At 35.8% G+C, this 27,735-nt stretch overlaps 1 protein-coding gene across 1 annotated transcript in view; it reads left to right on the top strand.

Annotated features, from left to right (window-relative positions):
* The first annotated feature begins 4,306 nt into the window (after positions 1-4,306).
* Sc2 (trans-2,3-enoyl-CoA reductase Sc2) overlaps positions 4,307-27,735 on the top strand; it is a 31,752-nt gene continuing 8,323 nt past the window's right edge. The window contains exons 1-3 of the mRNA XM_081742349.1: positions 4,307-4,492; positions 13,156-13,206; positions 25,703-26,016. Of these exons, the coding sequence (XP_081598475.1) occupies positions 4,487-4,492; positions 13,156-13,206; positions 25,703-26,016 (371 nt within the window). The 5' untranslated portion in view covers positions 4,307-4,486. The remainder of the gene's footprint in view (positions 4,493-13,155; positions 13,207-25,702; positions 26,017-27,735) is intronic.

The following is a 27,735-nucleotide window of genomic DNA, read 5'->3' as shown; positions in this document are numbered from 1 at the left end:
AACTTGCTCTCCTTTGATCAATTCGAAATGGACCAACAATTTAAATTCAAAGATGCTAAAGCGGAAAGCTACTGTTATGATATATTATGTTACAGCAGAATAATTACAAGATGAAATTCAAATACTAATTACAAAAGAAAATAAAACCCCAAGTTGCACCTTCAAAGTGATATGATAGAAACCATTCCAGACCCGTACCTCATCTATGTTGAAAATTTGATCAAGTTCGGTCAAGTGGTTCAAAGAGTGTTACTTAGTTACAAGCATAGTCACTTTAATTATATATATATATATAGATAAATAAATACTTTCATTGTTTTGGAAAGTTTCAAACAATAGCCTATATAAATTCAATCATATAGAAAGGATATGAAGCCGCACTAGACGGCAGCATGGCTGATGATGAACCCTGTGTGTATTGTATTATAATTTAATAAAACTCCATTTCGTGGGTGTCACAGCATTGCATTTACGGCACACGTTTTTCTAGTTAGTGTTAGTGATCGTAACCACCCCTTGTAATGCTCTTGTGTTTCCACTCGTATCGCTAATTCTGAGAATATTATTTAATACTTTGTATTTGAATTATTACCTACTCTTTTCTTCTAAGGGGTTTCGCATTTGAAACCGAAGAAACTCGTTTTCGTGAAATAATATTTCCCGCGAAGGAACGATCCATGATTTGCAGACCAAGATAAGATATTAAAAACCTAATTCGTCGTATCATATGAAAATTCAATTAGGGGATTTCAATGCGAAGGTAGGACGAGAGGATATTTTCAAACCGATTATAGGGAACGAAAGTCTGCATAAGGAAAGTAATGACAACGGTATTAGACTCGTGAACTTTGCAACATCCAAAAACCTAATCGTGAATAGTACAAAATTCCCACATCGCGACGTTCATAAATACACGTGGACATCACCAGACGGGAAAACACATAATCAAATTCATCACGTTTTAGTAGATAGAAGAAGGCAATCTAGCATAACTGATGTCCGGTCGTTTAGAGGGGCTGATTGTGACATTGACCACTACCTGGTAGCAGCGATAATACGAGAGAGGTTATCGTTGAATAAAGGTAATATTCATTGTCCGAAAACTGAGAGATTCAATTTAAAGTAATTAGAAGAGAGCCAGGTAAGAGAGAAATACCAGGTTGAAGTCTCGAATAGATTCTCGGCTTTAGAAGATTCGGAGTGCACTAGTGTTGAGGATACCTGGATTGAAATAAGAGATAGTATTAACATTTCAACAAAAGAAAAATTGGGACACGCGGAAATACGTAGGAACAAACCATGGTTCGACCAGGAATACATAAAACTAGCAGAGAAGAGAAAACAGGCAAAATTACGCTGGTTACAAAATCCGAATGAAATGACTACAAAAAATTTCGCAGATATCTGGCGGGAAACTTCCAAAACTTTTAGAACAAAGAAACGCGATTTTCTGAAAGCTAAAATTAAGGAACTTGAAGATAATAGTAAAAATAAAAAATAAAAAACATACGGAACATGTATAAGGGAATCAACGAATTTAAGAAAGGCTATCAACCTCGTGCTTATATATTAAAGAAATCTGACGGTACAGTTATCACTGACACGGTTAGCATCTTAAATAGATGGAAGGATTTCTTTGACGATTTGCTTAACACGCAACCAAAAACTAGTGTGCGTGGAGAAAAGGAGATACACACCGCAGAACCGTATATTCCAGAACCCAACCGAATAGAAGTAGAAACATCTATAAAGAAATTAAAGAAACACAAATCTCCAGGTGTAGATTAAATTCCGGCTGAGTTAATTTTAGCTGGAGGCGAAAAATTATGGAACAAGATACACAAACTCATTCTCCTTGTCTGGAACAAGGAAGAATTGCCACAAGAGTGGAAAGAATTAATCATTGTTCCAATTCACAAGAAAGGCGACAAAACGGACTGTAATAATTATCGAGGCATTTCTCTTCTTTTAACATCCTATAAAATCCTTTCAAATATTCTATTAGCAAGACTGACCCCATACGCAGATGAAATTTTTGGAGATTATCAGTGCGGATTTAGACGAAATCGATCAACTATCGACCAAATATTTACCATTCGCCAAATACTCGAAAACAAGTGGGAATACAATACCCCGGTACATCAACTATTTATTGATTTTAGAAAAGCGTACGACTCGGTTAGGAGAGAAACATTATACAACGTTCTTACAGAATTTGGAATACCGAGAAAGCTAATTAGATTAATTAAGATATGTTTAAATGAATCCCAAAGTAAAGTCCGGGTAGGAAATTTTTTCTCCACGAGCTTTCACGTAGAAAATGGCCTGAAACAAGGAGATGCGTTGTCGCCATTATTATTTAACTTTGTTCTTGAATACGCTATAAGGAAAATCAAAGATAACAACCAGGGCCTAGAGTTGAACGGTATTCACCAGGTTATGGCATATGCTGATGATGTAAATTTAATAGGGGATGATAGGAGAACAATAGAAAGAAATGCAGAGATCTTATTAAACGCTTGCAGGGACATGGGTTTAGAAGTAAATGCAGAGAAAACTAAATACATGGAAGTGCGTCGGGACCGGAATACAGCAAATTATGGATGCGTTAAAATATTAAATGATACTTTTGATAAAGTGGATAGTTTCAAATATCTAGAATCAATATTAACAAAGGAAAATATTCACGAAGAAATTAAATGTCGACTCAAAGCAGGGAATTCGTGTTACTATTCGGTTCAAAATCTCTTGTCGTCGCGAATTCTGTCGAGGAATTTGAAGCTTAAAATATACAAAACGATAATCATGCCTGTAGTTCTGTATGGCTGCGAAACATGGTCACTTACTCTGAGGGAAGAACATAGACTGAAAGTATTTAAGAACAAAATCCTGAGACGAATATTCGGACCCAAGAGGAACGGCAACGGGGAATGGCGGAAACTTCATAACGAGGAACTACATAATGTATATGGTTTACCCAACATTGTTAGGGTCGTTAAGTCTAGGAGGCTTAGGTGGGAGAAAGTAGAACATTTAGCTAGAATGGAAGAAAGTAGAAACGCTTTCAAAGTCTTAACTGGAATGCCAATCGGAAAACGACCATTAGGAAGACCTAGGCGCAGAGGGGAGGACGATATTAAGACGGATCTCGCAGAGATTGGAATACAAGGTAGAAACTGGATCCAGTTAGCTAAGAATAGAAGTCAGTGGAGAGCTTTTGTGAACGCGGCATTGAACCTCCGGGTTCCATAGGCCATAGAATTAGTTTAGTTAGTATTCATCTAGTACTAAATATTTTGATTTTTGGATTCAAATATTTCTGAATAAATCGAGCTTATTCGCATTCTCGCACTGATGTAGGACAATAAGAGGTTGAAAACTGGAAAAGTCCAAAGATGCTCGATAGTTTGCTCCTAAACGAGATGTCCCTGCAACTTCACGTATGCAGTTACTTCAAACCTGTGGTCGACGAGGAAGAGAACTACGCATCTTCAACACTGACGAGCTTTAAATGCACGAAGCATCCTGGATTCCTGAAAAAGAGGTCTATGTCAATTCTTTAGATCCTGTTTCACTTGCATCTTTTGGCAATTGCATCCTTGCCAATCGTCGGTGACCTAAAAGGATGGATGCGATTTCCTTGGGAAAACGACAGTATGAAGTTTTGAAGAATGAGGGCTGATGAATTAAACAACCTTATGCGATTAAAATATTATTTCAGTTCGACTATTTTCTAATACTTTGATATGCAAGCTAAAAAACGCTAAAAATATATTCAGAATGCAAGCATTTTGTAATAAAAAGTTCCACCATTAAAAATAGTTTTTTTTATTGTAATAAGCCCCAAAATAAGAAAAATTAGTGAAAAAAGAAAAACCAAAAAGTGTTACGTAACTAAAGGGGCAGGGGTTCGTCCTTGCGTTGCGAAGTGTTACAAGGGGGCGGGAGGGGGTAAAAATTGGTAAAAAAAATAGCATTACGTGATATGTAGACGGCCCCCTAATGTGCTTACACTTATATACTTAACAAGTATAAACACGCAATTTAATAAAAAAATGTCTTGTTCAGAAACATAATTATGAAGACTCATTCCTTAGAGGATTGCGTCAAGGCAACACAAAAAAGGTTATATTGTACAGCGGGGGACACTTCTAAATGATACAGCCATATGGAGATTTACGGCTAAGGTGTACCATTTAGAAGTGTCCCCCGCTGTACCAACTATCGCCACTTCACGGAGCGAATCTGCAAGTGGACAAACTTGCAAACAAGGAATCAAACACACTAAGAAGTAAACAAATATAAACAACCGTGCAACCGAAGTGACACCTGGTGTACCTCGATGTAACTTGAATTTGACTGAGTCAGGTGTGTCGGAAGAATTTGATATGCTTCCTGTAAGACAAGAGTGCAAGTAAAGCACTTTAGGAAAGTCAGAGGTGTGAGGTGCAAGTGAGAAGCCGCAAGCATTTCTTTACGTTCAGAAATGGAGGTTAGTAAATGAAATACAATGGATAATAATATGCAATTATTTTAGATCTATTTGCAAAATCAGGAAAATTATACTAAAATGATAACATAAAAGACCATTTCTAAAAATTCTTTACTTTAGCCGACGCAAGATAAGTCGGTGCTGCTCAATTTTGTCAGGTCATGATGGAAATATAAATCAGTAATAATAAATAATTATCCGTAATTATTGAACGTATATAGCTTACCAAGCTCAAATATATTAATGTCAGAAATGTTTGGTGATATTTTCGTTACTCAAAGAATGAACTAGAATGACAACTTAGACCTTACTCATAATTTTTTTACTATCTGAAGACAGGAATAGTTGTATGGTTGTATGCATGCAGACCTTGTGTAGGCAGTTAACTATTTGAACTTCAGGGTACATTGTAATTAAAAAGTTTATGCGTGAATGAATATATCACAAATAGAATTGAGGGCAAGTTTTTACTTTTGACTAGGACAGTGACTGCAACAGATTCATTTGACCCGGTTCCCGGAGTAGTTTAGGAATCATTTCTTAAGAACGATTCAATTTATCAACAGTCTAGGAATCAGTTCGTAAAAGGAAACACAACCTGTTACAAGGAACTCACTCCCAGACAACTCTGGAGAATAGAAACGTCTTCGGCAAATGCGTCCCAAACTGCTCCGAAAACCGGTTAGGATAAATCCGTTCTTAAACAACCGTAATTCACAAGTTCTTATTGCATACTTTAAAAAAAGGACTACAGATAAACCTAAGTTACTGTAAATGAACTGAAAACCAGCTTCAAAACTAATCATAACCTTCAACTATGATATTATGTTCGGTGTAGTTTTTAATATACGGATCCACAGATTGTAAAATGTGCGAAAAGGTTTGGAGAAGTCTTTAATTTGCCCATTTTATGTCAACAGAACCAACAAACCCTCCGGGGCTTCTAACCTGCTCCTCCTCTTACTATTACTACTAATATTAAGGATCCATATAGTAAAACTGCACGTTTAATTCTCTGCTAAAAATTGCGAAAAAATAGTAAAATTGTAGAAATTTTATTTTAGAATGTGCATGGGGGCTGCTACCCCCTAAAATATAGCTAGATAAAATAAATCATATGAAAACACATTTCGTAATTTTCTAAAATAGTATCAATTTAAAAGGAAGAAGAAAAAAAAACCTGGTAATACAGAGATCCAGCATGGCGTAAAAATTGAAAATATTGCTCCCGGAGTGACAAACCATCTGTAAATTTACGACACTACAAGTATTAAGAAAGATGTAACATAAGGTTTTCAAAACCATAAGTTGACAACATTTCGTTTTACTATTCCTCTTGTAACAAACAAGAAAAACTAATAAACGTCCATTCGTGTCATACGTCGGAAATAGCTTCAGCCTTCGACCTCAACCATCACAAATGTGGGACATAAATCACAAAGATTTCATTTAATTCAGCTGACATTGTACTATAGGACAGTACATAAAGGACAGACACCTAGTGGGGAAGGTAAGTCTTTACTTTGACTCCAACTGTGACTTTAATCGGTTCTTATAGGTTCAGTTACTTCCTGGAACTGTTTGTGCGTGAGTCACTTGTTAGAACTGTTCGTGCTTTTGGTGTGACGTCTTAGTTCATATTTTTCCCACTAGGTGTTTGTGTAGTCATATGGTAGTTGGTTAGTAGTCACATGTTCTGTCTGCATGTATGTGTGTGCAGCTGTTTGTGGCATGCGGGAGCGCGTAATTGAATTGGTTGAATTGAGTTAGAGAAAACCTATCATAGTTGTGGTCTAAACTGAAGATATTTTCGACGTATTCTAAAAGTGGACGTTTATTGGTTTCTTGTTTGTAATAATAGCAAGTGTGCTCGGTTTAATAAAACGACGTGTGTGCGGAAAGGAACATTTTTCAGTAATGTTGAGTATTGTGCATGAGTTCTTGGTATCTTATTTTTTCGTGTGTGGAATCAGCAGTTATGAGTTCATTATTCATGAGATTTCTCCTATGGCGAAATGGTGAGTGTTTTCTTTTTTTAATTCATATTATTTTTATTCTTGATTTGTTTTGCATTTGAGTATTAGGCAAAGTATTTGGTTTGCTGCTGCTTGTCCTATTGTCTTGTTGAGATGTAATTTTTTTTTCTTTGTCATGCACTGATTTATGATTAGAGACGAGTGTTTTTTTTTTAAATTTTTCCCTTCTTATCTTAGCTTTATAGTAGTGGTGTGATTATTTATTATTATTTTGGATGTTTTTATGGTACTTAAGCGGGGGGGTTGGGGGCGGTAGCCCCCCATTTAGATCTCAAAATTCATAGTCACCGCTTCACCTGAATTGATGTTTAGTAACATTGTGGCCCTTGTACTTATAGTATAATTCTTAACTTCGTATAGTAACATTGTGGCCCTTGTACTTATAGTATAATTCTTAACATCGTATAGTAACATTGTGGCCCTTGTACTTATAGTATAATTCTTAACATCGTATAGTAACATTGTGGCCCTTGTACTTATAGTATAATTCTTAACATCGTACATTACTTTCACTGTGTTAGTAATTGTAATCGATTCATGTGATCCGGTTCCGGGAGCAGTTTAGGAATGATTCCTAAACTGCTCCGGGAACCGGATCACATGAATCGGTTGAAGTCACATTTGGAGTCAAAGTAAAAATTTGCCGTGGGGAAAAATAGGAACTACCACCAACTCATCTCAATATAAGAACTACTTCCAGTAGTTGTCCTAGTCAAAGTAAAATCTTAGCGAGTTGAGTATTAAGTCCGGTGCTGGTCAAGTTTTGGCTCGTCACATTTTACAAAATTTATAGGTAAAATTCGATGCTTTGCGTGGAAAGACATATTTATAAGTAACAGGTTTCTGCAGGCGACAGAATTATAGGATTCCATTTACTATCCGCGAAATCCATCGAAGGTTCCAGAGTTTTACTGTGACTTATATTGAGCCGTTGTGAACGGCTTCTTTTATGCGTATACCCACCGTCGCTCGCGCGACTCCCCTCGCTACTGTTCACGCCCCCTGCTGCACTGCTGCCCTAACTCGGTTAGATAGCATTCGTGCTTTTAAGTGGCCACCTAGCAACATTGGTTCATGGTTTCTGCACTGTAGTTTTCAAGCCATACGTCAACATTATACTCATGACTGCCTCGCAGCTAGAAATAACGAAACGTAATTACTACGAAGTGAGCCTGAGTCACTACCAAGTGATTTGGGAGAGAATCTACATAATACCGAATCAAATACAAAGTAATACAATTGTATTTTAGTTTTACGTGTGTAGGTTTAGCAGTGTACAATCATTACAAGTGCTTTACAACGGATAACATAATGAGTGCATATGAAAGGTGTCTGTATTAGATACTATTTCCTACGGGAGGTGTATTTCTGCATTGGTTTACAAGTGGAACGTTATTAGTGTGAAACCATGAGAAGTTCTATTGGAACTCGTATCATTGCCAAAAGTCACTTGTTTTCACTTTTGTTTGCGTATATACCCACGCCTGCTTCCTTAAGATGCACCCCTGCATCCACAGCTTCGACCTGCCCTGACCGATAGCTTTCATGCTTTTTAGTGGCCAGTTAGCACAGGTTGGTTTGTTTTTGCACTTTTTATTCAATACATCCGGACGTCGTATTTAATTGTAAAAGAATTGATTTTTCTACAATTGCTTCTGGTGGCCCCCTTAAATTATATCTGTGCTAAATAGGACAATGTAATGTCACCCAGCGCAGATCTTTTGGAGAACAATAAGAAGGAAATTAGTAAAGAAGTTGTAATTTTCCAACAATTATTCCTAGTGATGTGCCACGATTTCACTTGCACGTTAAATGCATCTATTTGTTCCACAAGCGATCAAAACACCACAGTTGCTATGGACTTGATAAATGTAAATGTCTAACGTTTCTAAGCACTAATTGCTGGTCTGGTGGCTAGCGCTTGCCTTTACTGGATGCGATCTTGAACTATTTGTCGGGTCATTCCACCTCAGATAGACCAATTTTCAAAGGTCTTTCCGGTGACCACCATGGATTTGGATGAAAAGTTGTATACATAAGCTGGGTAGTATCAAGAGATAAAATACCAAGTTTTAAAAGCATTCCTGTTATTTATGTGACATTTACAATATAATATGTTCATCATGTATTCAAGTATAGACATTCATACGAGCTATTAGATTTGTGCTACAGTGTTGCCAACTTATATATTTTTCGTAGTTTTTTTTTCTTTTAATTTTCATTGTTAAATTGCAACAAAAGTAAATGGTCTACTGTTTTGTTATGACTCTGTTTGAAAGTCGTAAAGCTGCTGTATCCAAATGCTGGTAGAGGTTCTTCCTATAAAAAAAATGCTGCTCTGTGTAACATTTTACTATTTCTTTTTTTTCTTTGAAGTGAATATGTCACCCAGAATTGTTGGTGGAAATTCATTTTGCCGCTGTTAGTACAAACTTTGTTTATTTCTGTAAATCATGTAAATTTCACTTTGGTGTCATTCGTAATGAGAAAGTTGAGACTGAAAACATACCTGGGGCAACATTGCCCATTTTGGCAAATATTGGGTATACGTACTGTCCCCATCAGAGGAGAATACAAGTGCGGGGTGAGGAAGCGGGGAGCAGAGGGTATAGTTGTTGCCCTCTGAAAAGTTCTACGATAGTTTATTATTCTCCAAAAGCAAACTTTTTTTCAGAGTTGCCAGGTATATGGTGAATGCCATGTTTGTGTAGAAATCCAAAGAAATGTTCCCTTCTGATCATTTGGAGGGAGGAGATGCTGTAAATCAAGCTTCAGTGACACCTGACACATGGCTAGCCAGCAGTTAAAGAGCAGAGAAATTCCGTCTTTCTGTTAGTCTTTAAAATAAAGGAGAAAAAAAAAAGCGTTTGAAAAACATCAATGAATATATTGTATTTGAGAGTAAATATGCTACTCATTTCGCTAGTTTAATTTATTAGAATACAGGGAGAGTCTGAAGAGATTGTTTGAAAAAATAAATACAAATTATTTGACACTTTTTTCATTCTCGATACTTCCATAGTCAGAAAATAAAATTATAAATCAATTTACCTCGCATCACCATTGAATTTATACTTCTTGCAGCTAGCATTCATTATAGACTCGAACAACTTTATTATTATTATTATTATTATTATTATTATTATTATTATTATTATTATTATTATTATCTCATATTTTAGTTTAAAGTAGTTTTAAACTTAAAAATTTGACAGGATCTGTGATTACTGTCCTTCTTGGTGATTACCCGTTTGTTAATTTCGTAGTTTTCTTCCTGAAGAAGAATATCATCATGGTTTATTACCTAAAGGAATTAGCTGTTATTCTTACAGTTCCCAAAACTCTTACAGCACTTACGAACATTAATGATGGAAATGCAAATCGGGATAATTTATACAAAACTGAAGGGTAGTTACTGGGATACATATAGTATGTAGTTGAAACATGAATGCAAATGTTTGCTTTTGATTGGTCAAAACAGGAAATTGTCAACAAATGTTTATCTTGTCGGTGTAACAGCTGCCTACAGTTTTTAAAGGAAGTTTTCCCAAACATTTTTTTAAAAAATAGTTTTAGTTTTGTTAACAAAATTTCAATAACTAATTGTCAATGGTTACTCAAAATATAACTTCCTTTCTTTTTAAATATCGTATCGAGATACTTATAATTACGGTTATGAAACAACTATCCAACAATTTACCAACGTGAGCGATTTGATCCAAAATTATCCATTTCAGTTGATCATTTCCATTTCCATTTGGCTAATAAGGGCAAAATTAGGGGCACTTGATCAGATTTGACTTGGAATCTGAACAAATTTCACACATTAAAATTATATACACATTAATAGAAATACTTTTCAGGCATACAAACAAGCAGTAGAATTTAGTAATAAACGGAATGAGACATTCTGAAAGATTAGTGAAAAACAGTAATTTAAAAACTCGAGCAGAAACAGAAAGGTAACAATCAAATGATATTTCTGTTCATACTGTAAATATAATCCCTTTAACGTACAAACTATATATTTACTAACATTCTGATATAAGAAATAAATTACAAATTAAGAGTACTTTTTAAAAATGCTCACTTTTTAAAGGATGAACAAAGAAGGATTAAACATGGAATACAATGCAAGCAATTACATACATTATAACCACCCCACCCGCAGCAATAAAAAAAATCTTTCTTTAATTTCAGGCATCATATCCTAAATATATGCCTCTTTATCTTAAATATAATATACACTACTTTTTTCGATTATGGAGTGGTGCTTTGTTGATGATTAACGAAAAGTAATTAGAAAACTTTTTTGAGTTCATCTTTTTAGGTTATGTTGTTTCAGTTTGCGGCTCTCATAAAACCAAAGACTTCTTCAACTCTAGACTAAATCATAACTAAAGGGAAAGGCCAGTCTGGTAGCCAGACCAAAAATGTAGGGAGTGGGCGGTAGAAATTACGGAGGCTCGATCCAACCATACTATAGTTCATCTACATATTATAGTTCATTTGCAAATCTACCGTGAACATTTTAGGGGTTCGGCCCTCCTAGACCCCCTTGGATAAGTATAAAATAACTAAGAGGAACTTACGATAGAGCAAAACCCGTGCAACGATCTGATGGACAGCTATGTCTAATAAGTGCAATAAAAAGAGTTCTCTAAAGAACTTTTGTTACCACACGACCGGGATCAAGACACTTTTTTTTTGAAGGGGGGTGTCTTAGAAAATGTTTTGCATTTATCCATTTATTTATATTCTTATATATAAGTTCATATGTAGAAAGGTGAGAAAACTTGCGATTGTTGGACATCAAAATGCCACTAGACTAAACTTCACATTGTTTCCTTTGTTGGCATCTTGCACGTATACTTTTATCTCAAGTCTAAATACCTGCTTACATTTTATGACATAAAATGAGGAAGAAAGTGGTTCAAGCTTTTCTAAGTGTCGGTCCCGGTATTTGTCTGATATGAAAAAGGAAAACAGGAAGAGTTTGGACATTTGGTATCCAACATAGAGGCGGGATCTCGGTCAAATGAAACGAAAAAGTTGCAGTTAGTATTCTTAGTTTTTTCTATATTGTAAGATACTTTCTATGGATGAATTGTCAATAAGTGAGAAGATAATCCTTTATCTTGAAGCAGGAATGGATACACACTTAAAAAAGTTCACTGGGAGGACTTAAAACGAGTTCTAAATTATCGTGAAATGAGAGTATTCTTTACAAATGTGAACCAGTAGCCATGTGATAAATGTGAAACAGATTGTGTCAAGTGCCATGTTGAGAATGGACAATGCACACACCTAACACTATCTGCCCTTCCTTTGCTTCGTTTTCTCCAAGACCCTTCCATTTCAAGAAATAGAGTTAGTCGTGTGTTTGTGTATATATAAGACTGGCCACCCTGAAAAAAATCTTCACAGCCGGGAGTGGGTGGAGAAACTCAGCTGGAAGGGTCGCGAAGATCGAATTCCGTAGACTTGCAACCTCCTGAGATGCGGCCTATACTGTGGTGTATATCTTATTATAACGTTGGTTTTATTTATAGGAAGGGAATGGTTTTTAAACTTGGAATTTTATCTCTTTATACTACCCAGGTTGTGTATACAACTTTTCATGAAAATCCATGGTGGTCGCTGGGAGGGGTGGTTGAACTAAGGTGGAGTGACCAAGACTCGGAGCTGAAAAGATGCTTAGATTTAACCAACCATCAACCTCCGCACATGAAGGTTTAGATAGTGTCTAAACGTGTATAAAGAATTAATTATAACTTTCATAGTTTTTTGTGCTGCAGTGTAGGTCCAGTTTTTTTTTCTTTTTTTCTCTGAAAGAATTGAAATTTGTCATTCATAAGGAAATTCATTGCCATTGCCAAAGAAAGTGTTACTTAAGAATTCCTCGGTGCATTTACTTAAGAGGACTGTGCCCTTTTGCGTGCAAATACTGCTTCCAGAAATATGCCATAAACACAAGTGTAAAAAAAATATTAACTAACCTGTACTAGGTGAAAAAAAAAAAAAAAAATTAAGTGCTGCTCGGACAAGGTTTCTGTATTTCAAGTCTTACATTTGGACAGTCATCCTCAGAGCACTGAATGGCTCAAGACTTGTTTTTTCACAATATAATCTTCAGTTTGTGTGTGTGTGTGTGTGTGTGTGTGTGTGCGTGAGAGAGAGAGAGGGGGGGGGAGGTGCCTGTCTTAACAGTAGCAATTTAAGAATAATACGGAAATTTTATTAATACTTACGTTCACTTGACTTTCGCTCTATATTGTAGGTTTCCCTTTGCAGTAACCTTTGGACCCTTTTATTCTAAGTTTATATTCTAGGTATCTTCAGCGAATGAATATTCTTAGTTTAGAAACAGTGTATATACTACATATACTAAACACGCCTAGAATGTGCCGTAGAAGCCGAACCTACTATCTTGCTGTTGAAGGCAATAGGACTGGTTGTTGAAATCACTGTAGGAATGTAACAATCCTTTTATGAGTTCCAGGGCGTATTGTAGAAGACTTGCTGTTATTCTTTTCAAAGTGTGTCATATATTTGGGTTAAAGTATTTCTTTGTGTACAATATATTATATGTAACTTATGACTTTTTTTTTTTTTTTTTTTTTTCAGATCGAAATTGTGAACTCTAGCAACTCCAAGGTTATTACAACTTTGAAAGATGTAAGTAACTGAATAACTAGTTTGTATGTATTATTTGGTGCCAAGAGCACATTATTAGAATAAAGAGAGCAGGCGGCGCGGTGGCTCAGTGGTAGAGCGTTCACCTTCGGTGCTTGGGGTCCCTGGTTTGATCCCAGCTCGCGCCGTGTGTACTTTGTAGTGGACAAACACCGTGCTCGTGGCTTTTCTCGGGGTTCTCCCGTTTCCTCCCACTTTCTTCATTCCACCATTTCATTCAGTTTTCATCACCGTCTCCTTTAGTCGAGCCGGCATAGCCGTGGGACATAAAAAAATTTAGATTTAATTTTTTCATTTCTTAGGATAAAGAGACCCTATCATCAAATCACCTTTTTTCGTTGCATCATCATCTTTATACCGAAAACATTGAACTTCAAAATCCATGTAGTTGAGATTGAACACAGGGAACGCACGTTAAATCCAGAAGCTTTTTTTTTTCTCTCTCTCTCTCTCACTATATTATGTTTCAGGTCTTGTTTTTCGCAATAATATCAATTACATACGAAGCACGGTGGCTTAGTGATACAGCACTCGCTTCTATTGCGGGGAAATGTGAATTTGATGAACAACAGTGTTACCCTTTTCTCCTGGGGAGATTCTTCTGTTTCGACTTGCATCTCTGACACAAGTAGTACAGGGACCTCAGAAATCAAATAGTAACTCACCAACGAAGCTTGCCAGTTCGTGGAAGGTGATTGCTTCAGGATACTCCTGTTCAAAGTGCAACCTATCAGCGTACAAATAAAATGGTACACTTGATTTTCAACTGTTTTATTGTCATTTTTTTAATGATGTTATTTTGCCAGTACAAAATTTGACGTGTCTTCCTAGAAATATCCAGCACAATATCAGAATTAGTATGTTTTCCTCCGGCAGTTCCTAGTTAGCATATTCACAAAACAGTGTAAGCAAATTTACATGCCTCACATTACGTACAACATGTATCTGACGGCATGAGAGCCGCGGTATGTATGTAAATTAACTTAATTGACATGTTTGAAATATACAATTATCGCTAAATATATGGTTAATACATATATAAATAAGAGAAGATGCAAGCAAGATTGATAGGAATTTCACTTTGACGGAATTTCGATCCGGAGGATCGAAGGCAGGATGACTTACTTATTCCTGTATTTTCTTATCTATTTCCATAACAGATAAAATAATTTTAAAATATTATTTAGGAAAATTTCAACGTTATTTTCTAATTTTCACTATTTATATATATATATATATATATATATATATGTAAATATATTATGTAATTACAGATATGTCACAATCTGTTTTCTAACAGGCAAAACTTTTGTACTGACACGCAATCATAGTCATTCGTCTTGCAAATAAAATCAGAAAAATAAACACACTGCTGAACAAGACTGCACTTATTTAATATAAAAACACATTTACACGTGACGTTTCGATCTTCTAGCCAAGATCCTCATCAGACGTACACTGAGTGATACAAAAAAACTACTGAAATATATGTACACCATTAATCTCCCTATCTGCTCTCTCATTGGCCCGTTCAAACAGCCAATCAGAGGCGTGGAATTCTATCTGAACTGACCAATGGGAAAACATAACATTCTACCAGGAAGAAACAACAAGGAGCAAATAACCATTGAATATATCAATTCACATACATTTTTCTGTATTTATCAATAATATTTCTCCATTCTTTATTAATGCTGATACCTTTGGTCCAATTCATCAAGTTTACATCCCCTTCTTTTTCTATCCACCAAGCCTCTTTCCACTTTCTCGGCCACAACCTTTTTTTCCTTTCCAGCACAATAACTTCTCAGTTCACATCAAGTCTTGTTTCTTTTACGTGTTTAAAGATTGCGTTAGTTTCTCTGCCATATTTCACATTACTTCTATGTTGTTTAATTCTTTCTTTCAATAATTTCCCCGTCTCCCCAATATATTTCATATCACAATCCTTACAATTTATACAATAAATGACTCCTTTTTGCTCTCTTTTTTTCTTTTTTCCTCCCTTTGCTTTTGACCATGTCCAACAATGTTCTGCTACCTTTTCTATACACTTTTACCCCTTGCTTTCTTAACATCTTTTTCAAAATCTCGGTATCTTCTTCTAGCCCTACAATGCCTTTCCATGCCCCCTCATTTTCCTCCTTACTTTTACCTTTCCCAGAGACCACAGATGCTTTAACGATATCTCTCTTACTATAACCATTCTTATACAGCTGTTCTTAAAGATTTCCACATTCTCTTCTACATTCTTGTTACAAATTTTGGTAATTCTTTCTAACATATTTCTTATGAAATTAACTTTTGTGCTTCTATCTACATTAGTTTTCTTATTACAATAAATATCAGCATTACATTCTTTTGATACCATTGAGTTTCAATGCTCTTCCCTTCCTTACTCATTAAAATGTCAAGATAACATAATACACCTCCCTGCTCTGTCTTTAATTCTAACTCTATTCCCTTCTCCTTATCTTCAATACTACCAACGAACTCTATCAACTCTTCTTTTGATCCTTCCCATATCCCAAAACAATCATCATCGTATCTACATAAAAATCGTATCTTTTCTTTCCCCTTTTCTACCACATCCTTCTCCCATACATTCATAATAATATCAGACAATACCGGACTTATCTTAGATCCTATATTTAAACCATCTTTAATATATATATGTCATTCTTAACTTTACAGAAACCAAACTCCCACATTAACTTGAGGGCTTTTCTAACTTTCTCCCATTTCTAGCCTTTAACACATTCTCCCCCCCATAATTCTCTTAATCGTATCAAGTATAGCACTTCTTTTCAGACTAGGGAACATGGCTTTCACATCTAAACTAAACAAAATACAATCATTATTAATTTTAGCATTACTGGTGTAGTTTATTACTTCTCTATAGTCTTTAACTGCCAAAGTCTCTTGTCTGTCTCTTACCCACTCTAACACTGGTTTCAATTCACTTTCTAGCGGTTCCAAATAATTATTCCCATAGTCCATAACTGGCCTAAGCTTTACTTCCTTTTTGTGTATTTTTGGTAAACCCTTTAAAACCGGCACTCTTCCATCTTCATTCATCCATTTCTTAAGTCCCTTCTTTTTACATTCTTCTTTTAATTCTTCTATAATTTCTTTTTTCTTCTTGTCAACTAATTCATACTGTCCATCCACTAAATCCTTCACCTTGTCCTCATACCACGCTTTGTACATTACCACTGTCGCCCCTCCTTTGTCAGCTCTCTCTACCACTATGCCCTTCCTTTTCCTAATACTATCATATCCTCCTCTTTCTTCTTTTGTCAAATTCGAAGATGATCTGTGGATTTCTTTCTTTACCAAAACCATTGCCTTCCTTCTTAACCTATCTCTGTCCTCTTCTTTAATCTCATTCAACGCTTTTTCTATAGAATAGACTGTCATCGACCCTGCTTGTTCCGTCTTTCACTTTAAATTTACAACCCAATGAAAGAAAAGACTTCTCTTCTTCTGACACTTGCACCCTTTCTTTGCTCTTCTCCTCGCTTATGCCCAACGCTATTAATTTCTTTTTAAGTCTTTGTTCTACTTTGCCACTAAAGCACATTTTCCATTGTCTTAAATATTGCACTAACCAGTCTCTTACAAATATAGATGCCATATCTTACAAAAGTAGAATGTGTAGAAATGTAGAATGAAACATGGTACAACACAAAGCCACATTGCAATTAGAACAATAGTGTTATGCCTTTTAAAATAAATCTAATTGTTGCTTTTTTTTTTATTTAGTAGCTTAACACCATCAACTAGATACCATAATACTCATTACTGTTTCTTTATTAAATTAACTCTGACCTTTTTCAAATAATCTTTTATTAAACCTAATTATCTTAACACTTCATCCTCAGCACTTTACTGTTTCAATTATCCAAATTCCATCAACTTTTAGTACATTATTTACGCATAAATTCCTTGCAAATCTACTCACATTCGCCTGAATTCTACCTAAATACACAACTACATTTTCATGGTAACGCCCTTTTTCTTACTTACAAGCATGTTACAAACTTAAAACACTTCACTCCCAACGAATAGTAACGGGATTTTTATATATATATATATATATATATATATATATATATATATATATATATGGGTGTCACGAACTCGCGAACACATACTACCTTGTAAGATTTTACTTTTCTGTGGGTGGCAAGAACTCTGGGAAATGACGATGTGAAAGTTGTAGTGGAGTTAGATGTGTACTTGGTCGTCCTAATTTCGGTGACGTTGATAGGATATGATCAGCTTTATTACGTAATTTAAAATTTCAAGCCGGTATTCCAGATGTTTTGGTGCCACCACATTTTATGTACACTACATGAGTTCCATACGGTTAGATCAAGCAGATGAAAGAAGATAGTCTTTTGTAGTATTTCTTGCCGCGCTTCCTTGTTGTTGTAGTCCAGAACAACTGTAGGTCTTTGTTTCATTTGTTGCCCTACAAATAAATTAAAAGTTATACCATAGAGACATCTATCGGCGAAAACAATGTAACTTAAAATGCGAATCTCGGTGTTCGAACTCCATTTACCAAATACAACGTGAAACTAATCAGTGCGAGACAATATGAGCAGGTACAAAAATGACGTATTTTTTCCAAAACTTTCCGAGTTAATTCGGGAGAATAATATTATGAATGTTTTTAAAATCCAAGTTTACTCTGGCGAGTAAGGCAAGTGGTTAAAATAGAAAGTATAGCGACAATGCATTTGAAGGAGGAGGAGTCGGAGTTGTTAAGTGTTTTCAATAAACCTCGCTGTTCAATGTTCGAGATATTCACCTTCTATTTTGTTACTTAACGCAGTGTTACTTTCAGAACAAAATAAAATCTCTCTTAGCAAACGCAGAAATTTTCAATGTAGTTATATATCGCTTTTAAACTTCCCTTAAAAAATCTTAAGAGGAGGGTTGCTGAGGAGGAGTTTCCTTGCTGTCAATACAACTGAAAACCATTTTACAATTGGCTCGATAACCGTGCGTGTTAAATTCCATCTTTTTGTTGGGATTCAAAATTTTTGAACGTGGTTCAAATCCCACTGGGTACTTTGTTTTCCGCTGTTCTTGGTTCCTGATTTTGTGATTTATTTATTTGCTTCTTTCTTCAAGAGAAATTGCGGTTTAGAAAGTCCACAATTGATCAGTATTTCGGCCCGCTCTGTAGCTATGTTGGCCGAAATATCACTAAAGTTTCTTCTTGTTATTTTTTGACTCCTTATCCTATAAAAGGAAATAGCTCAAGTTCTGAAAAACGCTTTTTGTGTGTGTGTGTCAATCCTGCAGTAAAAGGTCTATTATATCCGATCATCGTCTTAGAAAGTAAATAAATCTATTTATTAAATTCTATGTTACTTTACCTGAGTTCACTAGTTATGAAAAAGTTTTACTAATTACAATTACACTTCATTTTTTTTAACACTTTTGTTTTGAATATTTATCTAGAGTTTCCAGATTTCTTTGGTAGTCCGGTAATTAATTTGATTTTAAAAAATTTAGTGTATAAACATAGTGCCTACCTCAAACTGGGCTTTTATCATATTTTAATTAAATGCATATTATGAGGGGAAGGGGTAGCAGAAGTTCAATTTTGTGAATGCCAAGAACAATATTTCACGCCGCAACAAAACATTCATTAATTATTACATTTAAATATCCATTTTCTATTGTTATATGTAATGAACGAGTTTTCCATCGTCGAGTTTTGACAAACCACACAATGGTAGCGAGGAAACGAATAAAGTAGGAAGGAGACATGCTATACCCAACGACAGACTCAGAACTGCAGAGGAAATTATTCGGAAGCGATTAAATAACGATGGATACGAATGAATATGTTTAGCACTTAGGTCGATCTGTGTTCTCACCATTCCATTTCGATTGAATTACACATCCTAACGGGAAATCATATACACCTTTCAAATATTTCCCATAAACAGATTTCGCCCGTGCGAAGAATGGGTGTTGGCTAATTGTTTTTAAATTCACATTTTCAAAAATACTACATGTAAATAAATGTATCTATTTATAAACTCAGAATGTAGTTTGCAAATTGAACATTTTTCAGTTAATTGTGTTTTGGTTTTGTTGGCTAATGGATGAAGTCGAAAGAAAACAATATCGAAATAAGAGAAAAATGCGCCCAGTATGTGGAAAAATTTTATGTTCCCACAATTCGTGAAAACAAGGAAGTCTGTTTTCCCGACTACCTATCTCCATTTGCATTCGGAGAGTTTTTGTGCAGAATACAGAAATATCGCCAAATTCTCATTAATGATCTTCGGAAATAAAGTATCGTAATAGTAAATATTTAGACATTTGTGTGTGTTGAATACAATTTTGGATTAATATGGGATTCTTTTGTTTTTCTTTCTTTCTTTTAAAGAAGACTTGAGAGAATGAAGAAATTCAGACAGTCTTCAACATTCAATCCCATATACAATTAAGTGCTGGAAGTTTTTTTTTTTTTTCGTCGATCTTTTCATTGTCTAAAATTCTTATGAATAAAGGCACATGAATATTAAAGCAGGAATAACACTACTTTGACGTTTGAAAAGGTCATCATGCAAAATTCATTGTGTTACTGATTAGGCATTGTGTCGTGAGATGGTACTGGTTTGTGAGTTGATAAACTTAGTTCACTTTACTTTTAATAATAAATAAAATTCTAGACCTTGATTTTCATTTTTTGATTGACCTTGAATTTAAGAATTAGTGCACAGTATATGGTAATATGGAGAGTATATGGTAAAACGTGTGAATTTGACGTGGAAACATTTTCATTCCTATGCTTCTTATACTGATTTTGATATGCCTCTAACTAAATTGAACCAATTGTATACCTCTCAATTTCTTGAAAACTCATTCGGAGGAATATCTTTACTGCAGTTCTAGATATATAACCTGAATATCGGGGTGCTTGAAGGGTAGATAGCGAAGATGAAATAGGTTCGTCAGTTGGAAGCGACTTGTCCAAAATTACAGTCAGCAGTGCCATTTGTCTTTCACGTCTCTTGCTCATTTGTGTCAGGGAAGGAGACTTAACAGTGATCTTTCAAACGTTCACCGCTGAAGAATCGTTATTAATGGATAAACAGAATTGAAAAAAATTAAGCTCAGCATACATCGAGAACTTACCAGTAGCTATATGATGAGCGAACGCGTCTTTAACGCGGGAGACCAGGTTTGTATTCCACGTTAAGCTGTAGATCCGTGTCTCATATAGCCTCGGTACTGACATGAACGCTAAGCCCGTATTCAACGGACCAAGTGTATATCTAATTATTAGTTTCCTAATTGAAGAGTACAAGAGGAACAGAGTTTTAAAAAAATGTATCATTGCATAATTTCATTTAATGATTTTAACATATGAAATCAGTATAAGAAAAAAAAGTTATGAAATGTAAAAGAAATTATTCATTTTAATGGTATGAGTGTGAGACATGTAAACTTGATCCTGAAACTTGACTGGAATGGGTTCTTATTTCCCTGTATCTTTCAGTTCTTAGTAAAGATAAAGATTTATTACAGTAAGCTGTAAAATGAAAACGCTGTTACATGTGTAATTTCAGTTGATAGAAGGAATAATCATAATAAAAAATAGTGATTTGTTTGGATTCAATTTCATTTTGATGTAAATTTTCAGTCTAAATTTTGTATTCTTAGACTACATCATGACAACAAATTTTGAGAGATTAGGTTTATATGCATCTCGTCTACTTTTGTACTATCAATTAAGAATAAGGTCTTAAGTAATGGTTAAGCATGTCAAAACACGGTTGTAACTTCAGGGAAAATTATAACTATTCTACCCTGAAAGCAAACTGAAAAGTACGACCCTCAGCTAACCGTCTTGTTCAGCAGTTCGTTCTAACCGACTGTTTTTAATAACGTCCGTGACTATTAATCTCTTTCAACTCTCGCTTTTTTTTTTCTTTCCTTTTTTTTTTTTTTTTTTTCCTGTTTACCTTCTGTTATGTCCTTACTGTGTCTACTAACTCACTCACTCACTGTATGGCCTATGGAACCCGGAGGTTCAATGCCGCGTTCACAAAAGCTCTCCACTGACTTCTATCCTTAGCTAACTGCATCCAGTTTCTACTTTGCTTTTTCAATATATTTTAAAGGTGTTAAATATCATAGCATATAGTCGTATGTGGGACTCACTTTTTTTTTTTTTTTTTTTTTTTTTTTTTTTTTTTTTATAGTTCACCGTGATATACTGGAAATTTTTCTAACACGACACTGGAAATATCCAAGTCAACTCCAGTAAATGTCCTGGTCCCTCTTGGTACTGTTCCTTCAGTCAATGCCCATCCAGTTTGTCCTCGTTCTTTTAATTATATCTTTTTTTTTTTTTTTTTTTGTGCCCGACTATTCGTAACACTTCCTCAATTATGTTAAAGTGAAATTTCTAGTTTTACGTTCACGATTATGCCCTGTAGGTTAAAGGAGACTGATGACTAATGCAAGCGAATAATGATGGAATAATTGGTGGAATGAGAATGTGGAAGAAAAGGGGAAACTCCGACAGAACTTACATGATACATGCAGGTGGTTGTCCTCTTCAAAATCACTTGGTCTTGGATCGAAGCAGGGATGGCCCCTTGTACAAGAGATGTGCCTTCTATCACCGAGCTATCATGCCCTCATTTGTCTTCCTTTTGACATTTGCTAATTTTGTCTATTCTCCAGATCAATATTTCAAAAGCATCCATGGCCGTGTGCACCAACGAAGTTCAACTGTTGAACGAGAGTCATAACCAATCGCGGTGAAAATGTCTGTTGCACCAACAACGTTCAAGTCTCGGTCAAATGATGGATTAACTTGATTTTAGCTTGAACGGTCGAATTTGGGGGGTTTGAAACTTCGTTGATCCAAGTCAATCTGTAGTATTAGTGGAATTTGTTGTGGTGCACACAATGTCATGAGGATTTATAGTATTTAGAGGAGATTTGACCTCATAGAGTAATGAAAGATCGTTGTAATCCATTTGAAATGTTCAGCGGGGAAGATTTTTCGAAAAGGATTCCGGTTGAATAAAACTTCAGGGGGAATATTGAAGAACAGTTTAGTTTAGTTCTAGCTCGGGAGAGTAATACTCCCGGAAGAAGAAACTAAATACGCCGTTCAAATTGGTTGGCGCTATCCGCTTCTTGTCACGTTGCATATATATAGCAAAAATCAAACGCTTGCTGATGTCGGTCCTCGTGGCCAAGCGTGCTAGCGCTACGGGCTAGTAACGAAAAACCACTTTTGGCGTGGATTCAAACCTGGCCCAAGGAAAGATTTTTTTTTTTTTTAATTTTCATAACACTTTTTTCGTTAAAATAAGATGAAAATATTACTCGAAAAAGTGATTTATTTACTTTTGTACAGATTAGTAATAGTAGTACAGTGAAACCTCTCTAAAGCGGACAGCCGTGGGGAATCAAAAATTGTCCGCTATAGAGAGGTGTCAGTCTTAAAGAGGTTTCAATATTTTCTTACGTAAATTAATAAACAAGGTAATATGCAATTAGAAGAAAATATTTTTGCATGAATCACGTATTTATAAATATTACCAAAATGTTACTGCACCTGCATTATCTTGCGCCATCCAATTCGAGGCACAACATGGGAATAAGATGTTATAATTCTCTGCACTTTACAATTATCGCTACTTACTACGTTTTCGGTGTCGTTTTAATTTATGAGTTAATTGCAATCCAGCAAACTTTTAAAAGAAAAAAAAAAGAAAAAAAAGAAAGACAATATGCGTACCCATGGTCAAAAATACCAAACTTGTCTTCTGTTCGGTTAGAGATTCCAGCGGGACAGTAGAATGATGTGTCATTCCTAACAGTGGGAAGCTGTCAATCACTTTTGTTTCTGAAGCAGATTGGGTGGGAGTGGAATGAAGCAAAGGATATAAGGGTGTTGTGAAACAGAGACCTCTCCTCTGGGTTGCTGAATAGACAATTGAGGAGGCAAAATGTTGTCACACCCACATGTTCTTCCTTGGTGATATACGTATGAATTACTAAAAGTGTATTTTTACTGCACTTTCCAACTTGTTTCTAGAGAAAGTGTCCGTAATACGGAAGTAAATAATACCTATAAAAGACAAGAAAGACTGTCCGTGTCCGTACTAGAGAGTGTCCGCTTTAGAGAGGTTTGTCAATATGTTTTTTCCTATTACAGTGTTTGGGGATTACAAAATATGTCCGTTATGGGAGGTGTCCGCTTTATAGAGGTGTCCGTTAGTAGAGGTTTCACTGTAGTAGGAACGGGTTAGAAGCCGCGCAGGTCTAGTTTTATTCCACCTTGACCCCCATGATATAAATTTTGTGACCAACTTTAAACAGCTGGCTAGGGTAGCGCGCGAAAAAACGTACTTCCGGGAGTATTACTCTCCTAAGCGGGTCGTGTTAAGTTTACCAACAAAAAGAAACAGTTGTTTCGCCTTTAAATTGCTTGCTAATTACATTGCTTGCTAATTATGCAACTGGAACCGTCCATCCCCATCAGTCCGTTTACATTCAATAATGTCTTTATAGTTTTCCACTAATGAAATTACAATACATTTCTCGTGTTAGGAGAAATTTTTTGCTCTTAGTTTCATTATTTTTTCCATCACAGTTACGATCACTGAAATTAGACTACTCACAATTCTATGCACACAATCTTGAAAGTCGAAAAGACTGGCACGCGGTATGCTTTCTTCATTTGTTACTTTGTTAAACGAAGATTAGTAACAAAAGACAACCAATCAGAGTCGATTTTACAAATTGACCGAAGTTTACGTAAACGAGGTGTACTGAACTTCGACTTGCAATGGTGCAACAAAAGCCCTGGAACCACGTTTAAAGTTGAAAATTTAATGTTGAAAGCGTTTAGGTGAACGCTCGTTTAAACTTGGTTGGTGCACACGGCTGCCAATCCTTTGTTTTTTAAGGGTTCATGTTCCTGCTCCGTAGAGTACAATATCCCATACGAAACATCTTATGAGTTTTCAGGGAGAGAGAATATTGAAATGGTATTATTATAGTGTAAAGTATCTTTCCTGAATTTTGGGTTAAAATTACGTGTATATTGAAGTATATTGGTGTTGCGGAAATAAGTAATTCTGTTGGAAATAAGGCTTGTATAAACATTAGAAACCTGGTAGAATGAACTGAACTCATGATTTTCCTATGTCGTAGCCCGCACGTTAGTGTAGGTAGTTAGTTATTTTCTAAAAAGACTGACCTCCCACAACGAAATAATCCCAACAAATTTGTCTGTCGCTGAAGTTTGACTAAACTGAAAGCCAGTACAAAAATTCTGTTGGAACTGCACCTCTGTACTTCCTCCGCAGAGGAGCATTTGCTCAGGTCACATTTTAATGTATCCAGTTAATTGTTTTTATTCATTATTACGAAGAAGATTAAGTGAAAACATCACCTAGATTCCTTTTTTCGCAAGCTTATCTATTAATGTAGTAGAGGTTTGTACACAATTTTGGTAGCATGATTCGTATTCTGAAGAACATTATGTAAACAGTGTACTGTATGTGTGTTGCTATTGAAATTAAGTATTTATGGAACTTCCGATGCCTTTTGAAAACAAACAATAGCAACTTACTTGCCCGTTTACAAAAAGAGAAAAAACAAGAAACTAATTTACTAAGAAATATTGATTATCATTACGTTTATTGAATTATAAAATTAGATGTAAGAATCAGACATTTTAAAAGCATCTTTATGTATATGTATGTAAGAGCTTATAGTTGCAGGACTGCAGTGATATGCTACTGAACATTAATAATAATAATAATAATAATAATAATAATAATAATAATAATAATAATAATAATAATAATAATAATAATACTCTGAGAGGTATGCAACTTTTTGACCGTTATGAACATGAGGTCCAGCGTACCGGCACGTTTATTTTTAGAAATAAAGCGAAGATGTAAATTCTTCTCGTTCTTGGTTAATTGGTTGATTTGGAGTTATCCCGTTCAGCATTGAGGCTACATAAAACGTAGATCTACAGCTTAACGTGGGATCCGAAACACATGAGCTCCACCGAGAATTGAAACCGGATTTCCGGTGTAGGCCAACTGTATAGTCACGAGGAAGTCTTATAGTTTTGAATTGCTACCATTGTTCTTTTATTTTTATTAATATACTTATTTTTAATTTATCTGTCCCCAAATCTGAATATTTTGTCCTGGCCCACAAGGCGTTATTAATTGGTCACTGATCTAAACAAATTTGCCGTATGCTTAAGTTTTCTCTGGGTTTTTCTATTAGCCTCGGAGGGTAATGACTGAAAAACAACTTTATAAAGAAGAAATTACTGATAATTTCTATAGACATCTCTCTATAGTATCTATTTCTCGTACATTTTAGTATTTTGAATATAGGGTACTATGTTACTCTTCTGTGTTAATTTCCATTTCAATTGTTATTGCAGATTGATAGCTCGACAACGATCAAAGATCTGAAAAAGGAAGTACACAAAGTAAAAAGAAGTTTGTACCCAGAACGCCAGGAATTTCGTCTGGAAGCTCGAGGCAAAAGACTGAAAGAGGAAGAGACTGTTGGTTCTTTGGGATTACAACAGTATTCTAAATTGTACCTGAAAGATTTGGGTCCTCAGATAGGCTGGAAGACAGTATTCCTTGTTGAATATGCAGGACCACTTGTTGTTTACTTATGGATATATCAGAGACCATGGCTTTTCTATGGGGACGGTGCTGCTTTGCTCCCCTATGACCAAACAGTAAAGTAAGTTAAGCTTTACAAAGTTATATCGTCTTTAATTAGCATATCTCCCTTACTTATCGGAGCACACGTCTTCCAAGTCGTGTGATATTTTAAGTGCTAATTGTTCTCATTTTGGACATATCAAAGAATGTAGTCAACATTTGTGTGAGGGATAAGTAAATTGACTCAAATTTGATGACTTAGCGTACATAAATGTTTCTGCCTGTATTTATAAATAGTTTTGAGGGACTTGTCTAATAAAGAACTGTATCTATTTTCTTCAAAGTTTTCGTTCACAGGGCAGCTGTCAGATCTTTAGTCTGAAAACTACAAGGTAACCAAAAAAGTTCTTGACGTTCTGGACTAGTCATAAACAAAGAGTAATACAGTGGACGGTACATACCTTTAGGTTTCAAAGTAATCTCCATCAGCATCCATACCTTTTGCCAACGTTCTTGCAGCTGCACAATACCCTGATGATAAAACTCAGCGGTCATGGATACAAAGAAGTCCGTAAGTGCGTTCCGTAGGTCTCTCTTAATTGCAAAGGATCTCTCACGGAGGTGGTTGTCGAGATAATGAAACAGGTGGTAATATGTTGGCGCAAGGTCCGGTAAATATGGTACATGGCACTGTCTTCCAGCCAAGTTGCTGAAGGGTCTCCCGGGTCCTCTGTGCCACATTTGGCTTGGCATTGTCCTGCAGGAACAGTACATTCTTGCGATTCACCAATGCCGGCTTCTTCCGCAATGCACGTGTATCCTTTGCAATTTTGAAACTGCTGAGAGTAGAAGTTAGCATTGATGGTCTGAGCAGGTGGAAGGAGCTCGTAGTGCTCCACTTGTCGACAGTTCCGCCATACAGAGGGCATACCCTTTCGTGGGTGTATAGGTGATCTTTAGGTGTGAGGAATAACGTCACGTGGCGACAACCAATGTCTGCCACTTTTCGTCACCAGTGAGCAAGCGATCACAAATGGGTGTCTAGGTGGCGAGTGAGCAAGGACAAACAGGCTGCTACTCGTTTTTTGTTGGCTGCTGACAATGTGTGGGGAACCCACATACTTAACTTGTATGACTTTCCTATCCCATGCAGGTACAGTCTATTTCAGTGGAAACATGGAGCCTTTCTGCAAGTTTATCACACGTTAGACCACTGTACTCCTCTGGCTGCTTTCAAGGCGTCGTCATCCAACACATGTGGTCGTCCACTGCGAGGTTCATCCGAAAGACTTAAATCCCCCGAACGGAATTTCTGGAACCAATGCTTGGCGGTGTGTTCGTTCACGGCATTCTTCTCCAAATACCCGGCATATGCGGCAGCTGATAGGCCTACATAAAGGTCACACAACAAACACGCCAAACAAACTGTTTCGATACTTTCATTTCTCTTTGACACTGAAAAAGTTATGACTGCTGTGTGTGCGCAACGTGCCTGTATTACTAAAGGTCAGTGGTTAGACTACTTCCGATCGCTTGGCGGGCACATATGTCATTTCATTTCCCCTCTGTGCGCACATGATTAATGGGATGTCGAAAACGGCAAGAACTTGTTTGGTTACCTTATATACTGAAGACAGCAGATCTAATAAAAAAAAAATTATCACAAGAATTATCTATATGATGTATAACTTCCATTTATTCACTGTTAATTGAAATTACATTTTATAATTTTGTATTCAGAAATTACTTTTGATACTTTGTAGATTTGTATTAATTTTTAAAGCACTATGTGAGAAAG

This window comes from Thermobia domestica, chromosome 16, assembly GCF_964235325.1.
Source record: "Thermobia domestica chromosome 16, izTheDome1.hap1.1, whole genome shotgun sequence".
NCBI classification, from domain to species: Eukaryota; Metazoa; Arthropoda; class Insecta; order Zygentoma; family Lepismatidae; genus Thermobia; species Thermobia domestica.
This window is presented reverse-complemented; position numbering and strand designations above follow the sequence as displayed.